General features: G+C 48.3%; 7 protein-coding genes across 7 annotated transcripts; 4 read left to right on the top strand and 3 right to left on the bottom strand.

Moving 5' to 3' along the window:
* Positions 1 to 9: 9 nt before the first annotated feature.
* I303_104851 (uncharacterized protein) lies at positions 10 to 2702 on the top strand (the record flags this gene model as incomplete). The annotated part of the gene is made up of 6 exons (XM_018407476.1): positions 10 to 1246; positions 1307 to 1388; positions 1443 to 1541; positions 1613 to 2077; positions 2132 to 2475; positions 2536 to 2702. 6 exons carry the CDS (start codon positions 10 to 12, stop codon positions 2700 to 2702), a joined length of 2394 nt encoding a protein of 797 aa, XP_018262687.1.
* A 133-nt stretch (positions 2703 to 2835) lies between these two features.
* Positions 2836 to 4134, bottom strand: I303_104850 (uncharacterized protein; the record flags this gene model as incomplete). Its single annotated transcript, XM_065969049.1, has 6 exons — positions 2836 to 3108; positions 3177 to 3356; positions 3415 to 3519; positions 3576 to 3785; positions 3881 to 3969; positions 4029 to 4134. 6 exons carry the CDS (start codon positions 4132 to 4134, stop codon positions 2836 to 2838), a joined length of 963 nt encoding a protein of 320 aa, XP_065825121.1.
* A 607-nt stretch (positions 4135 to 4741) lies between these two features.
* On the bottom strand, positions 4742 to 6495 carry I303_104849 (uncharacterized protein; the record flags this gene model as incomplete). The annotated part of the gene is made up of 8 exons (XM_018407478.1): positions 4742 to 4951; positions 5004 to 5198; positions 5259 to 5365; positions 5417 to 5529; positions 5581 to 5943; positions 5995 to 6118; positions 6170 to 6300; positions 6362 to 6495. The coding sequence occupies 8 exons, from the start codon at positions 6493 to 6495 to the stop codon at positions 4742 to 4744; spliced, it is 1377 nt and encodes a 458-aa protein (XP_018262689.1).
* A 401-nt stretch (positions 6496 to 6896) lies between these two features.
* On the top strand, positions 6897 to 9214 carry I303_104848 (uncharacterized protein; the record flags this gene model as incomplete). Its single annotated transcript, XM_018407479.2, has 12 exons — positions 6897 to 7162; positions 7226 to 7422; positions 7478 to 7552; positions 7610 to 7743; positions 7804 to 7946; positions 8006 to 8076; positions 8142 to 8423; positions 8490 to 8553; positions 8609 to 8621; positions 8677 to 8842; positions 8907 to 8986; positions 9056 to 9214. 12 exons carry the CDS (start codon positions 6897 to 6899, stop codon positions 9212 to 9214), a joined length of 1650 nt encoding a protein of 549 aa, XP_018262690.2.
* A 328-nt stretch (positions 9215 to 9542) lies between these two features.
* I303_104847 (uncharacterized protein) lies at positions 9543 to 11013 on the top strand (the record flags this gene model as incomplete). The annotated part of the gene is made up of 8 exons (XM_065969048.1): positions 9543 to 9635; positions 9687 to 9795; positions 9854 to 9948; positions 10002 to 10088; positions 10147 to 10314; positions 10377 to 10698; positions 10754 to 10878; positions 10930 to 11013. 8 exons carry the CDS (start codon positions 9543 to 9545, stop codon positions 11011 to 11013), a joined length of 1083 nt encoding a protein of 360 aa, XP_065825120.1.
* Positions 11014 to 11497: 484 nt separating this feature from the next.
* I303_104846 (uncharacterized protein) lies at positions 11498 to 13452 on the bottom strand (the record flags this gene model as incomplete). Its single annotated transcript, XM_018407482.1, has 7 exons — positions 11498 to 11728; positions 11800 to 12223; positions 12295 to 12537; positions 12599 to 12875; positions 12937 to 13092; positions 13157 to 13307; positions 13378 to 13452. The coding sequence occupies 7 exons, from the start codon at positions 13450 to 13452 to the stop codon at positions 11498 to 11500; spliced, it is 1557 nt and encodes a 518-aa protein (XP_018262693.1).
* Positions 13453 to 14352: 900 nt separating this feature from the next.
* On the top strand, positions 14353 to 15750 carry I303_104845 (uncharacterized protein; the record flags this gene model as incomplete). Its single annotated transcript, XM_065969047.1, has 5 exons — positions 14353 to 14700; positions 14779 to 14793; positions 14863 to 15187; positions 15267 to 15416; positions 15515 to 15750. The coding sequence occupies 5 exons, from the start codon at positions 14353 to 14355 to the stop codon at positions 15748 to 15750; spliced, it is 1074 nt and encodes a 357-aa protein (XP_065825119.1).
* Positions 15751 to 15862: the final 112 nt, after the last annotated feature.

Below are 15862 nucleotides of genomic sequence, written 5' to 3'. Positions count from 1 at the left end.
TTATCCTCAATGCATGGCTTTGAAGGAAACTCTTTGGATCTCTCTGACCAGCTTGCCTCTCAGACATCAGATAATCAGTCCCATCCTACCACTAATCCTCCGCCCCTAACCCATCAGAATCACAGCGTTGCTCAACCCGGCCCATCTGTCTCGCCCAACGGTGTACGGTCAGATCCCACTGTTTTGCTCGCCAATTCCTTGAACACTCCGACATTCGCCTCCTTGGTGCAGACTGTGCAAACCCCGGCACTACAAACCGACTTCGACTGGCAGACATGGCTGTCATCCTTGACTGACGAGCAGCGTGCCAGTCTACCTACACTCAACGTCCCCCAATATCCTCCCCAACAAGACTCATTAGATGTGACTGCGGGTAATGCGTTTGTCTCCGGAGAAGCAATCTCGGTCTTCAATCCTTCATTGCCATCGAATCGCAATCCTTCCGACCCCTATCAACGCGCACAATCACATTCAAGCACTGCGATCGACCTGCCCACTCGCCCCCATCGAGCACCATCCAATGTTCGTTCAACTTTGAATCAACCACAATACTCGCTTAGTGGACCCACTGAACCTCTCTCAAAGGTCACTTCTTCGACCGCGCCGCATCGTCTGCCAATTCACCCGAACCTACCCACATCACCTACCAGTGGGATTGAAAGCGACGAGGGGTCTTTAGAGGACGCGGCCAAGGGGTTAGCGATGATATCGCTAGAAGCTGCGGCCGAACCCCACTATGTTGGAGAATCATCGGGATCTTTATGGACGACCGTCATATCTGGAGGCATCCACTCACAACAACATCAACAATTGAATGATGGGCTCAAGCGGCATGGCGCCACCGCTCGTAAACAGGCGGAGCAAGACATCGGACCTTCGAAAAGCACTATTGGCGAATTGGACACTTTGCAAGCAATACAACAACCACTTCCTTCAGATACGAACACACTAGCTTTAGAAACAGTTTTCAGCCATCTACATTCTCGATATCCGTTCATGGACTGGGTAAGATTTGAAAAGCAGTGGAACGAGAAAGATCGGATCCTCTGTGCCGTTGGGCAGAAATTCCCGTTGGATAGGCAGTCGTCCACCTCGGCCTTCTTCATTCTCATGGTCCTCGCCGTGAGCGCGCAGCTCAACAGAGACAGGCCGCTTCCTGGATTACTAGCTCCACAGCAATACTACGATCTAGCGATGCCTTACCTGAGCACCATCGTCACTCTACACAACTTACCGAACATACAAGGTGATTCTCGCTAGCAATGGAAATATCCGATATGAGGCCCGCTTACATGCATTATCACAGGTCTCCTCTTGCTGGCGATCTATTCCTTGAGAGACAGCAAAGGTCCATCGGTCTGGTATCTCTCAGGAGTCACATTACGATTGTAAGATCTAATATCGCAATGTTCGTCCCCATGCTGACGGCGTCTGGTTCGAAGGTGCATCGGCATGGGTTTGCACCGTTATGCTGCGGGAGGTGCAGTGCGGACATTGTCAAAGTACGATATCGAGATGCGTAAAAGGGTATTCTGGTCGTGGTAAGCCTCGCACCCTCCGTTTGTTGAGTATCATTGTAGCAGCACAGCTCTGACACTCTTCACGACTTCAGCTATACAATCGACCGAATGATCTCATTGCTGTTAGGCAGACCCCCTGGTATCTCGGATGAAGATATAGATGTGGACTTGCCGGAGGTCTATGAGCCTATAGAGAAGCCTACAATGGAGTCCCTGCAGCTTAGCTCAATGCTATCGGCCATCCATCACATCAGACTCAAGAGGATTGAAAGCAGGATTCAAAAGGCCGTTTATGGAATTAAGCGTCAGCCACTGCAACAAGCAGCTGATTATTGGGAATTGCTGAATGACTTGGACTCGTGGGAGAGCTCAATACCCGCCGAGGCTTCATCGCCAGACCATTGGCAGAGTCCGAGCTGCTCCAGGGACTGGTTCCTGCTCAAAGGAGTCGAGGCCAGGTTGCACCTTCTACGTCCCCTTTGTGCCGAAGGTCAGTCCGCTGGTGCTGTCTTCGTCACGCATCTGGCCGCTGTGGCCGCTAGAGGGTGCGAGATTCAGTGAGTTTCATCTAGGACATTGATTGACTTGTGCTTGCTAATCGTTCTCGATAGAAAACGGATGCATCAACAGGGACTTCCGATGTCCAACGCATCCGCCCATTCGGCTTTTATCTGCGGTCTTGCTCTGCTTTATGCTCTTTTCTTACAACCGAAAGTGCTCCCTCTCAAAGATGTCTTCAGAGCTATCAAAGCCACTTCGAATACTCTCTTCACTTATGCGCAGCATGCACACCAGTCCGTCGAAGTCCTCTTTGACGTCTTCGAAGACCTCTCAGCGGCTTGTATCGAACACATTAGCAGGAGGGAAGTCATGGACAAGGTCCATCCACCTGAAGAAAGAAGGAGTTCGGTGGAAGAATGGCAAAAGGCATCGTCTCAGGCTACTAGCAATCTAGGTGAGTCCTTCCGAAGCAAGCATCAGTGCCCTCATACGTACTGATCAGATCTGATGACAGATCCCGCTGCTGCTGGCGAGTACGTCAACATCCTAGAAACCCTTGGCTTCACGGTAACGGGGGATAGCTCTGGGCAAGCTGCGTACACTGAGCCCTTGTGGGATCTAGCAGCGTTCTCACCTGGAAACCTATTTCCATTCACAGGCAGTACTGCAGCGGGCTTCTGAGAAATGTAAATAGTACAATTTTCGGCGAGTTTTCGAGGGAGTAACGAACTGTGCAGACTAAACGCCTTTCGTATGGATTGTCGGTATCAGATATGCTCCAATGTTGTTATATCTATCGCATGTACTACTTAAGCTATGATCGTGGAGGATAAGTCTCGACCCAGTGACGAGCAATTTGCTCCCTAGTAGCGAACCAGACATCGTCAAAGGAGGCGAAATGCTCGACCATGCGCTTCAATGCCTGGAATCTCCCCGGCCTACCGATCCATCGGGAGTGTAGAGCAACTGTGATGTAAGCCGATTTACCTTCCAAGCCTTCATCCCTGATGGTCGTGAACGCGTCGATACAATGTTGAGCGAAAGCGTCATCCGATCCCATTTGCCCTTGCCAGAACTTGAAGTCATTCTGTTCATACACTGCTCGTCAGCAAAAAGTTTCTTGTATTTTCATATCCACCACATGGGATGACTTACACAATCCAGACTGTATGGCATCATAACTAATTTTTGACCTTCTTCACCTCCGGGCATCGTGGTATAGTAAGGCAGATCATCGGCATATGTATCAGCCCAATAGAGCAGTTCATGACCCAGCTCCTTGTATACTTTGGCGACTAGTGGTGCTGATCTTTCTGAGGGTCGTCCGTAGAACCACTGTGAAAGCCACGCGATGTTAGCAAACATTGTAGGATGCCAACAGTATCTCACTCACACCGACAGGAACCTTGCCAGACGGAGAGGTCGTCTTATAAGCATTGACCGCTTTTCTGATATATTCCTCTTCTTCTGCATCGCTCATTCCGGTATATGGTTTCCACTGTGGACTAAGATCAGACCTGCATCCACGTTGAACCGTGAACATACTCTACATACCTTATAGCAATGGGCTGCAACTTCGTGCCCATTTTCATCCGCGTATTCCGCAACAGCGGGATTCCTTTCAAAGGCTCGCCCAACAGCATAGAATGTGATGGGAATTTCGTGCTTCTTGAACAATCTCATAATCCGCCAGATGGCTGCTCTTGAACCGTAATCGAATTGAGACTCCGTAGCGGGATCACGTTTTCCGAGTTCTGCAGACAGCTAAGGAAGATGATTATTGTCAGTCAAGTCATCGGTCTGGCATCCATTTTGCCAGCATGACTCCAGCCCGGAGCCCTGTCAATATTCTCACTCACTAATTGACCGAATTCGTGCAGTACTGTCTCCGCGTGCTCGTCGCCGTCTTCCACACTTCGTTCCCCGCCTTCCTCGTGATTTAGAACGACTGCAACCAGCAAGATTAGCTGCAACGCATCGATGCGCCGGGTAAAGGGAAGCGCTTACAATTGACGGCGATCTTCGCCCCTTTTGGCCATTTGGCATCGGGTCGGTCTGGGCCATAGCCGTACAGATCTCGCTTCATCCACGCGTCGTCGAATTGGAAAGTCATTCTGAAACAATTTGGGCTTCTAGGTGTTGGGTGGTCTGACTTGTAGAGCAGTATGTGGATGGATATCTCATGAGCAGTCAATCTAGGCGCAATTGGTTCGAGTATTTAACCCTACATCTGCATTCATAGCCTTTATCGCTCTTTCGGGTAGCAATCTCGATATTCGGAACCGTCATTCCCCTCATCGGAATGTCCTTATCATTTCCGATATTCAGGAAATAAATCCTTTTCCGCGCGGAAGTGAGACAATGGGAACCCAATTGCAGATTGCAGGACTACTCAGCTTCATAGAGACACCCTGATGCATGTGTGCTGTCGGAAGGGATACCTTGTTCACCTTCAAGACTAGCTCTTGGAAGACAAACACAGACCAACGACATCTCACTGGGCGTTTCAAATTCTCGCGAATACTCTGCATGATTCTACATAAACGTGAAATCGAACAAAATATGTATATAGCAAAGTAAGCAAGGACAAAGTATCAATGTGACACAGTGAGGCTGCAACAGCGTCTTGATTGATGGACGTTGCAAAATGCTGTGTCTCAAGTTGACCCGGAACTATGTCGACCCCGTCAGCTGGTTTTTTCCTTGATCTCTCAGGGGACTCACTTGTCCGCGCAGCTGAAAGCACGATCAACGCTGCCGGTCGCATAAGCATCGATGATTGTTTGGATCATGGTGTATGATCCCCCGACGGTCATGAATAAGCCGATGAATATGAAAAGAACATGGAAGAACCATAAGCTCTTCTTCGCGACGTTGCCCTTTCGGTAATTGCCGAAATCATACAGCCAAAGTGTCATTGGAACGATGATCTATGGGGTGGTGTTAGTCCCCAGACTAGTCCGAAAAGATGATGCTACTTACCGCTAAGGGAGCATAGGCGAGAGCGCCCACGAGACCGATTAAAGTACTGAAGAAAGGGATTGCTTCGGCGACCACGAAGGAGATAATACCAATGAGGATAACGCTTCCCAGCCATGTGATCCAGTGAGTTTTGGTTTTTGTTTGTAGATGCTCGGTACCCCGCAGTATTCGCACGAAAAAGTATTTAGCAGCAAGCTATAAATCATGCATCAGTATCGTCTCGTTGCCATTCCGCATGGATCTTGATATACTCACATGCTGACATAGGATCGCGCTGACAAGCAGTCCTGGCAAACCAATTCCATAAGTAAGCTTTTTGATGAGGGTTCCGGCACTACCAAGGGCTGGACTGGCTATATAGACTGTAAAGCCATGAGTATAGATGTTCGTACTCTGCTGCCTACATCACTTACTGCCGCAATATCGATAAACAACTAGCGCTACAACCAAGTATGTGACATTGAGCAAGCCCATAGCCGCGGCGATCGGTTTCTTGTATTCTTTAGGATTTCTCATCTCGGCAATGCTGGACATGAGTATCAGCACAAATCGTCATTATTAGCAAACATCGACCCACATTGGAATAAATGCTGAGGTACCGGAGGAAGATACGAAGATTATCAGGCAAGCGCTCATGCCGGTGATGAAAGTGGTGTTGGAGGCGACCACCTGATAGCCGTAATCTGTGACACCTTCGGGCGCCAAAAACGGTCGATCTTGTGCCCCAACCGCGATGGTCAAAATGAGGACAGCGACGTATAGCAGAGTGACACCGACCCAGGCTACGACACCAATTTGGCCGAACTTGGGGAAAGCGGCTACAGCTGTAGAAATCACAAAGGCCACGAAGGAAAACCAAACGGTACATGCGCCATGCTCCGATAAGGCGTTGAAGGCGGTCGCAGTGCCGATGTACCCAGAACCGGTGACAAGTGTGTATCTATGATCCCAGATCAGCTATAATAATATAGGGCGAGATGAGCTAGCTCACCCGATCACGTAGAGCACTCCAACCAATTCACGGTACCAAGCACCTCCGACGATGTAGGCCATATCCTGAAGTCCGTGCATACCGGGGTGTCGAAGACGGAATGCTCCAAGGATGAAAGCCGCATCTGGATAGAAAATAAGCATACTTATCTGGGTGCGTGGGAGTGTCGGCTCACAAGTGTTGTATAATCCCCAGCCGATGACGAGGAGAGCACCTGGAAGAGCGCCCACATATGCGAAAACTCCTGGGATCGATAAGACCCCGACTGAGAACAGAACCTTGAACATAAGAGCGAAACTGCTGTACCTGTGGACGTGAAGGGAGTCATCAGCAGAGCCACAGTCTACTGAAAAGAACTGTCGCTTACCATGATACTGTTCTGTAATTTTCCCCGTTGACATGAGCTTTGAACACTTCATTTTGGTCTTCTTGTTCAGCATTATCGACCGCTACTTGCTCGATATCGGTATTAATTTCGGGCCCTTTCTCTGCGAAGGACATTATGAGAACTTTTTGTATGTTAAAGAGAGGTGGGTGAGTGATCACGTCGTCTGCGAGTAACAACCACTATATGTACGTTTGACGATCTCACCAGTAGTTTGAATTCAAGCTTCTATAGATAAGCTATTGAACCCTGACACTGCTTATCTTTTGCGACGGTCCGCAAATTCCCTTTTAAGGAAGCATTCCGACGGCCCTGCTTTTTTGCCGATCCCAATCGATTTTGGGAATGTCTGAGCATGTGTATTTCCGAACAAGTAGCTCGGATGCATTTCGGAAATGCAAGAAGTTGAGATACAGTGACTTTCGAAGGTCATTGAAAACGAGCAAAACTCGACAGGCAATGATAGTGCTGAAATGTGACGATACCATCTGTCTAAACCTGTGTAACAATACTGGCAATGACAGCGCTCGACGATCAATCAACGCGACTACCCAAGTCAAAGTTGATACTACTATGCTTTGGGCTTCAGATAGCTTTATTCCTGAGTTTCATCGACTCGACGAGCGTCAGTACGATCCTGCCGATTGTAGGCTCGGAGCTCGATGCGACCAATTCGATAACATGGGCTGGGACAGCCTTTTTGGTCGCCAATACAAGCTTTCAAGTCATAACTTCTAGATTATCGGACTGTTTTGGACGAAAGATCGTCCTTATAGGTTCACTGTGAGTCGTGAAGCACGGAAAGCTTTCATCAGCTCATAGCGGATCGCTCCATTCTTTCCACAGTTTCCTGTTCGCCTTGGGCGATCTATTAGCTGGTTTTGCAAGGAATAAAGTATGGCTGTACTGCTCTCGAGCTATCGCAGGAATTGGTGGAGGTGGCATCAACTCGCTGTCAATGATAATAATGTCTGATGTGGTCACCCTTCGGGAGAGAGGCCAGTACCAAAGTCTGCTTGGGATCGGAATTGCAATGGGATCGGGTAAGACAGATTCACACTTTTGCAGATTTTCTACATGCTGACTCGGGTGCTTTAGGGGTTGGACCTTTCTTGGGAGCGGTCTTGGCTGAGAAGGCGACCTGGCGCTGGACATTCTGGATCATTGCACCTTGTGGGTCGTTTTGAGACTCCTGGTCGTGGAGTATTAGGCTGACCTGATTTGAAACAGTGAGCGCCCTCACCATGCTCCTGATCCATTATACAGTGCCATTGAAGCCTGTTAGTGGGGATCTGAAGGAGAAGTTGAGCAGAATGGATTGGATTGGAAGTGCTCTCAGTCAGGCCATGACCGTTTGTATATTGGTAAGTCAAGGTACTGTTCATCCATCTGCAACACATTTCTGACATCTTCTTTTGACTCAGGTGCCTCTCAGCGGAGGCGGATCTACATTCGCATGGAACAGCTCAATAGTCATATCTCTATTTGTCATCGGAGGAATTTCTGTAATCGGTTTCATCCTGGTCGAGCGGTACCTGGCAGCTTTTCCCCTCTTTCCCGGTCGATTGTGAGTCCAGATGATCTCGATAAGCTTTCAACGGAACCGTTATTGATAAATTACTGCAGATTGTTGAATAGGAATGTGTGTCTGCTCCTGATCCAGACCTGGCTAGTTGGCATTGTGTATTACGGAGGAAGTGAGTGAATGTGTGACCCGCCTGATGTCCAGCTTATGGACGGCAGCTGAGTTGATTGTTCTCAGTCTATTTTGTGCCGCTCTATCTTCAAAATGTCCAAGGGTATTCTCCTATACTATCGGCAGCATTGCTACTTCCGTTGGTTTTAGGACAAGTCTTGACAACCACCATCTCCGGCTACGTTGTAAAATTCAGCAATCGAACCTGGAGCTCATTCTTCGTGGGCTTCTTGCTGTGGACAGCTGGGCAATCTGCTCAGCTGTGCTTCCGTGAAAACACGGCAAAAGGAGTTATTGTCGGTTGTCTGATTCTACAGGGATTCGGAATTGGTTCAACCATTCAGAGCAGTCAGTAGTCTGACCATTTGATCACATCTCCGAACAGTCTATTGAATTGGCATATGCAAATTGTAGCGTTGGTGCTCGCTCAAGCATCTGGACCGTCATCCGACAGAGCTGTGGTGACCGGTGTGCGAAAGTGAGTCAATTGTGAGATTGCCCCGAGAGACTTCACTGATAGACCATTATGGCAGCTTTGCAAGAACAGTCAGTCACTTTACATTCTGCTCAAGCAGGATACAATATGCTGACTCACGTATAGAGCGGAGGCGCGATCGGGTTAGCTATTGGTAATAGTATCCTGCAGAACGTATTCCTGAGCAATCTGCCCGCAGGTCTGCCTGAGGCAGACGCTGAGGAATTAGCAATCAATTTTGAGCATATCCAGATGCTGGACAAACACTTGGCCGTCGGGGTCCGAGATGCCTGTAAGTAAATATGAAAACGGAGTGTATACCCCAGAATCAACGGCTGACAGTCGATCCGACGTAGACATGCAAGGGCTAAAAGATGTCTTCATATTCTTCGTTCCCGTTGTGGTCATATGTCTGCTCATGTGTGCTTTCATCAAGGTGAGTTGTCTGAGTTTCTCGCGAGTCTCCATGTCGAAGTAATGACCTCGAATGCCTCCTTTCACATAGGATCTGCCCCTTGATGCGCCTGCCCTACCTATGCTGCCGGCGAACAAAACCGACGGATCTCTGCCAGATTGCATCGATACCACGAGTGAGGAGAACAAATCGATTCCGACTGCTGCAATTCCGGTTCTGCAAATGATGGAAAAGGTTCGGAAATCGTAATTGGAACCGATGATCGGTGATTGAAGGACTTTCCTTATGCATGTCTGCCTGAGAACCTGTTTGTGACTCGAGATCTTCCCCCTCGATCACTATCTCGGAATGAATTATGGGCCATCGGAAGCATTTGTCCGCGCTGGTTTTCGCGGGCTGAACAGATTATTATCGTCATCGGAATAGCTGAGACTCAGTCATTTCCGAAGATAGGAAAGCGAAGCGAGAATTGCTAACAATCGAAAGTGGAGGCTTTTCCTATATCTCGATTGACCATGCTGTCAATATTGTCTCTCATCGACTTGTTCACGAGAGGGTAGTCAGAGCATCGCGTAGCATGAGACGGTATATCATCTCACATCGAGAGGGTATAGACGGTCTGGTACTCAGGAAGGATGAGCCCATTCCGCACCTGCGTGGACCCACAGATGTGAGAGAGGTCGAACGAAGGAGAATGTTGGACAGCTGACCTCGAAAGCAGATTCGAATCCGTATCAAGTACCTCTCGTTGAATGCGAGAGATCTACAAATAGTCACAAATGACTATCCTGCTCCCCATGAGGTTCCTCAAGATTGTGTGCCAGTGTCAGGTATGTACACATGCCTGCTTGAGGGCGCAGCAATAGTATTCAGCTGACTCCCACTCAGATGGCTGCGGAGTGGTCGAAGCCGTTGGAGAGGAGGTTACACTTTTTAGAGTAGGGGACAAGGTTGCACCCGTCTTCCCGCAAGGACATCATTATGTGAGTTCCTTCGTCTACCTTGTATCATACGCCGTAGCTAAAGGAGCATGCAGGAGGAAGACCTCGCTCTACGCTCGCTTAAGCAAGGGCTAGGAGGAGCGATAGATGGAGTCGCTGCCGACTATTTCGTCTGCGATCAAGTACGTTCGATTGCAGGCTATCATTTACACGCGACTTTGATGCTAAAGCCGTCAGCAGGAAAATGCTGTTCTCATACCAGCGAATTTCGATTGTCTCCAAGGATCGACTTTACCCGTCGCTTTCACTACGGCATGGTCAAGTCTTTACTCCCATCATCCTCGCTTGCAAGCTGGACAGACAGTCCTATGCCTCGGGACTGGTGGAGTCTCCCTATGCGCTGCTCAAGTAAGTGATATGCGGTCGCCGAGCGTCCTGACGCCTCACTGAGCGACCCATGTTTGCAATAGATTGCCCTAGCGGCCGGAGCTAGAGTCATTCTCACATCTTCATCCCAGATCAAACTCGACAAAGTCTCTACTTTACTGCGCGGTCAGCTTCCTCCGGGAGCACCACAAAACGCCATTCAGACCATCGATTATTCCAAGGTCGACGCTTGGGACGCAGAGGCTTGTAAATTGAATGGCGACAAGGGTGTGGACTTCGTCATTGAGATTGCTGGTAGAGCAACCTTGGCGAGAAGCATCAGAAGTACAAGACAAGGCGGGCTTGTGGCAATCTCCGGGTACATGAGTGACTATAAGCCTATTCCGGATAACCTAATTCAAGAGGGTAAGTTGGTCATCAACATATAACAAAGAGACTGACTCTGTATGTAAACTACTAGATCTGGCAAAAGTCATATTATACTCTGCGGCCAATGTCCGTGGTGTTTTCGTGTGCAATCGAGAAGACTTCAAGACTGCAGTATCAGCGTTGGAACTTGGCGGTGTCAAGCCGATCATCGATAAGGTGAGATTTCCAGCAACGGCCGACCATGAAATGGGCTAAATTCTGATACAGGTTTTCAAATTCGACGATATGAAGGAAGCATACCGTTACATGGAGGCTGGTAAACATATCGGCAAAGTATGTATAGAATTGTAGATTTCGACTTTAAACAACGAAAAAAAGAACAAGAGACAGACCAGGCGGCCGCAGACTGTAACACGGTATAGGATGGCCCTGTTCCCTTGAGTCAGCTTCTTTACTGTACGCTTTCATTTTGCTGTAGAGGTCAACTCTCCGTATTATAGCGCATGCAGCGAATGACAGCGGGTCTCGGTTCAACTGAGAAATTGAGAGCTCTGGGCGCAGTGTTGTGGATCTTTCGCATCCGCCAAGCATGAGTGAGATCAGAATTTTAATACCTACGGAAAAAAGGAGAAACTCCAGGCTGCAATGTCAATACAGTTGCATGCATTTATTCACATTCCTCAAGCCCAAATAGATCAGAATGTATAGCAAAGAAAGAGAATCAGCGATACTGTAAGAGTCTACAAAGGTCGAAGCTTGAGAGTCACAACTCTATTCGTGCGAACTTTCCACAAGGGAAAAGCACATATGTGTTCTGATATCGTCGAAACGGCGTCTAAACGAGATCTTCTTTGTTGTCATCATGCTTGTCGATGACGACCTCGTCTACCTGATTGGCAGAAGTCGCTAAGACGACATCGTCAAAGTGGTAACCCTTGAATTTCCGTGTTGCCACTCTGTTCTCATAGAGATAATCGAGCTGTTCGAGGGAGTGACCTTTTGTCTCAGGAACAAAGAAGAAAACAAAAGCGATGTTGATCATAGAGAAAGCTCCCCAGATGAAACCCTGAGTTTGAACATGCAAGCATGTCAGCATTTTATGTCTGATGACGTCGAGTGCTAGGGTGACAAGCTTACGATCTTAGAACCCAGATTGCCGTAGCCAACATCTTGTAAGTAAGGAGCAACGAAGGTGATGATAAGCTGCACTCCGAAACCGCAGAACGTCGCCAAACCTAAAACCTTTTCTCGGTTCCGGGTTGGGGCGGCTTCGGCAGTGACGATCCAGATCAAGGGCGATTGAGCGCCAAAAGATGCGTACCATAGGAAAATGAGAGCGATTGAAGCTTTCTGGACAGACGTGCTTGGGTCGGCGAAGGCGGTTGTGAGGATGGAAACGATGATGAGAGTCGCTGCGCAGAATGCAGAAGTGGAGAGTAGAATTGGTCGTCGACCAAAGATATCGGGAAGGAAATTGCCAGTACAGATGGTAGCGAAGTATAAGCAGTAAAGACCCATAATCACGGGGAAAACGTTGACTACGCCCACGCCGACCAAGAACCTAAGGGAAAATAAGTCAGGTCTCCGTGTTTAACAGAATCAAGCCGGTCCTGAAACACATATGAGACTCACGAAACGATGTAGTTGGTCATATAAGAGGAACCTTGGGCTTGTTGGAGAGATTGGATACCTATAGCGATGAGGACTCGACGAAGATCTGGTTGTCGAGCAAGGTCACCCCATCCGGTGGCTTTGGCTTCTTCTTTAGCTTCATGGAAAGCAGCGTCAAGCTTGTCAACGTAGTCGACTGCATCGAATCCGTTTGTCTCCGTCTTGAAAAGGATTTCAGTGGCTCGGATAGCCTCTTCCTTTCGCCTGTTTAGAATGCAAGTTCGTGAATGAGCATCGTGACAGAAATAGGTATTAAATCACTTACCCGACCCATACAAGCCATCGGGGTGATTCAGGGATGAAAGGTACCACCAGGAGGATCAGGGTTGGCGCTACGAACTGAATACCCATAGGAATCAAGTAGGCTGACTTGTCCAAACGGGCGGCGACCGCATAAACGGAGCCAGAAGCGACGATAACACCGATAATTTGGACCATCTGATACATGTTGATGACGAAACCTCGAGCTGACGCCACCGAGGTCTCGGAAAGGTAAATCGGGACGACGTTACACGCAATACCCATTGCGATCGAATTGATGGCTATATTCACAGAATTTGGCATGAGCTAGCTGTTTATGTTGTGGTGAAAAATCAAATTCACTTTTTCCGGCCAAGAATTGTCCATAACGAGCAGAAGAACCGGTGGCTGAAGTCATCTCGACCACGATACCAACGATAGAGATGAGTGCAAGGGTGACTATCGATTTTTGTCGCCCTATCAAGTTGTTTATGTACATCGCAAGAGCACAACCCAGCACTGCATATCAGGGAATGTCAGCACCTTGAGCGGATTGCAGTACACTAAGTCATTGTCAACCTACTGATACCAGCTGAACCGACTCCGGTACCGGCTGATTGCTGTGAGGTCGATAGATTGCAGGTCTCAACGCCTTTTACCATGATCGTCTCCCCATAATCGCACAAGAAGGCCGTTTCTCCCAGTACGGTTCCCCACCATCCGTTGTCGAAACCCTTTGCATAGGTTGGGGAATGTCAGAATACGACATGATTGTGATTTCAATTGCATATGCGAGGAACTCACGAAAAGAAGACCACCCAATGATGCGAAGACCATTACAAGTGCACCCCTAGGGGTGATACCTTGGTAGATACCCATGGTAGAGACTTAGGTACGGTAATCAAGTCGAGAGTATCAAAAGAATAAAATATGGAGGTGATCAGGGATTGCTGAGGATGATTGAGGAGAAGGGGTGGATCTGGATACTGTTATCGTCTCCGTGCATATATATTACACAGATGGTGAAGTACATTCATGATGCTTATCGGATATCTCCAGCAGATGAGGGGCGCCGTGAGGTAGTGCGTCTTGCGTTTTTCGGAATGCGATAGGAATGCGTCCGGGTCAGATGACCAATACTATCTCAGGCATTTGAGTTGCAAAAGCAGAACATCTATCAAGAACGAGAGGAAGAAAGTGAGAGAAACCAAGAGGAAAAGTCGAGATAACAATAGACTGAAACGATCGACGAGAATGTAGACGTCGATAAAGCGAATATCCTAATCGGGTAAGACGTACGAAGTGTGTTGATGGACTTAACGTAAACTCGACCGATTTGTAGATCGAGTCTGAACCGCTCTTTTCTGAATGTAGGCTGCTATTCGGGATCTCTACAAGCTATGGTGAGATATGTATCCGGAAAGCAGAACGGAGTGCTGGATTCGTGTTTATGTTGTTCGGGATTCGGCGCGATCTGGCCGAGAGTCACCATCAAAACAGGGACAAAAGCTGAGGATCGCGTTGAGATAAGGGAGGTTGCTGATTATCCGTTAGTTCTTTCCGTCCAACCAGCTAATTCCGAAAACTCAGATAAGTCACTTGACCAGTATGCTGAGAACTCGCTCGCAAAGTCGGTCCAGTTCTTGATAGCTATATGCCCATGTCTGCCAGATATAAGGTATCGACGAGATAAGTTATTCCGCGCAAGAAGATCAGACATTATCATTCGTGCACTTCGACGAAAAGTAGCGATAACGACACCTAACTCCACTTGTCAAGATGCCTATTGCCGTTTCGAACGCTCCAGCGCCCGCTGCTGAAGACACCGACGTGTCGTTCAAGAAGAAGTTCTCAGAACGAAGCACACCCCCTCCCGAACTTCCACCCTTCGTCTACGCAAGTCGATTCGATCATCCGTCCTTTGGCGATTGGAGAGATGAGCTTGCCACCAAGGGGTACACTGTTGTAAAAGCCATTCCCACCGAAAGAGCTCTTGAATATCGTGAACGGGCTTTCCAATGGCTGGAGTCCTTCCCTCTTGGCTTCGATAGGAACGATGTGTCTACATGGAAGAACGAACACTTGCCGGTGCACGTGAAAGGCGGCATGTTCCACGGATACGGATACGTGAGTCCGATCTCGTCGGCCGGATGCGTTGTAGGAATGTGCTAATCGACCATTTGCTCGGTATTCTGCCTAATATAGTGTCATGAACAGCTTGTACGTCATCCTATCTTGAGTGAGATCGGGCTGAGAGTTTGATTTTGACATGATTGAATGATATATCAGTTATGGGACTTGCGATGCGAAGATGGAGTAATCGATGCCTTCGCTAAAGTATGGGGCACCGACGAGCTCATCACCTCCTTTGATGGAGGCTCAATTATGCTACCTAAACGAGTGGACGTCATGGATAGCGGGAAATGGGAACACATGGACCAATCTCATCATAGGAAAGGGTTTTACTGCTGTCAAGGCTTAGTCAATCTCAACTACAATGGCCCAGAAGACGGCGGGTTGATGGTCCTTGAAGGAAGCTCAGAGCTTGTCGAGGAGCATTTCGATCATTTCGGTCGTCATGCCTACAAATCTTGGGGTCCTTTCGACTGGTATGGTGAGTAGAGTAATCTCGCTCTTCGTGTGATTGTCGGCCCAAAACGCTGATCTGCTTCCTACATCTTGAACGTGTACAGGTTTCACAGAAGAGGAACAACAATGGTTCTTCGACAGAGGATGTAAATGGGTCAAAGTCTGTGCTGAACCTGGAGATCTGATACTCTGGGATTCGAGAACAATGCACTACAACGTTCGACCAAAGGGCGACCGAGATCGAGTTTGTACCTGTGAGTCAACCATCTTCGACTTATCACATCAAGTCCCTCTTGACCGCATTCGTTGGGGTAGAATTACATGAAGCTAAATTACCATTGGAAACATATAGACATCTGTATGGCGCCTGCCCACTTGTTGACGGAGGACGATCGGAAACTGCGTGTGGAATGCTTCGAATCTTCGAAAGGCACAACCCACGTTCCATTTGCGGCTATCTTCGCAAGAGAGTTCGAGCCCGTTGTCAGGTCAGACGGGAAACCGTGTCCTCACGATACCGGTAAACCCAAGAACCCCCCGGTACTGAACGAGAGGATTGAGAAGTTGGTTGGCATCAAGCCTTATTAGATGTACAGTAATCGTAGACCCCTTGTATCGACAATTTGAATGAACTTGCTTGCCTAGATCTAAAGGTGCTCGCATGAAAGACCAATCATTGCAATTACGATATACACGAATT

Source organism: Kwoniella dejecticola, chromosome 5 (assembly GCF_000512565.2).
Source record: "Kwoniella dejecticola CBS 10117 chromosome 5, complete sequence".
Taxonomy (NCBI): Eukaryota; Fungi; Basidiomycota; class Tremellomycetes; order Tremellales; family Cryptococcaceae; genus Kwoniella; species Kwoniella dejecticola.
This window is presented reverse-complemented; position numbering and strand designations above follow the sequence as displayed.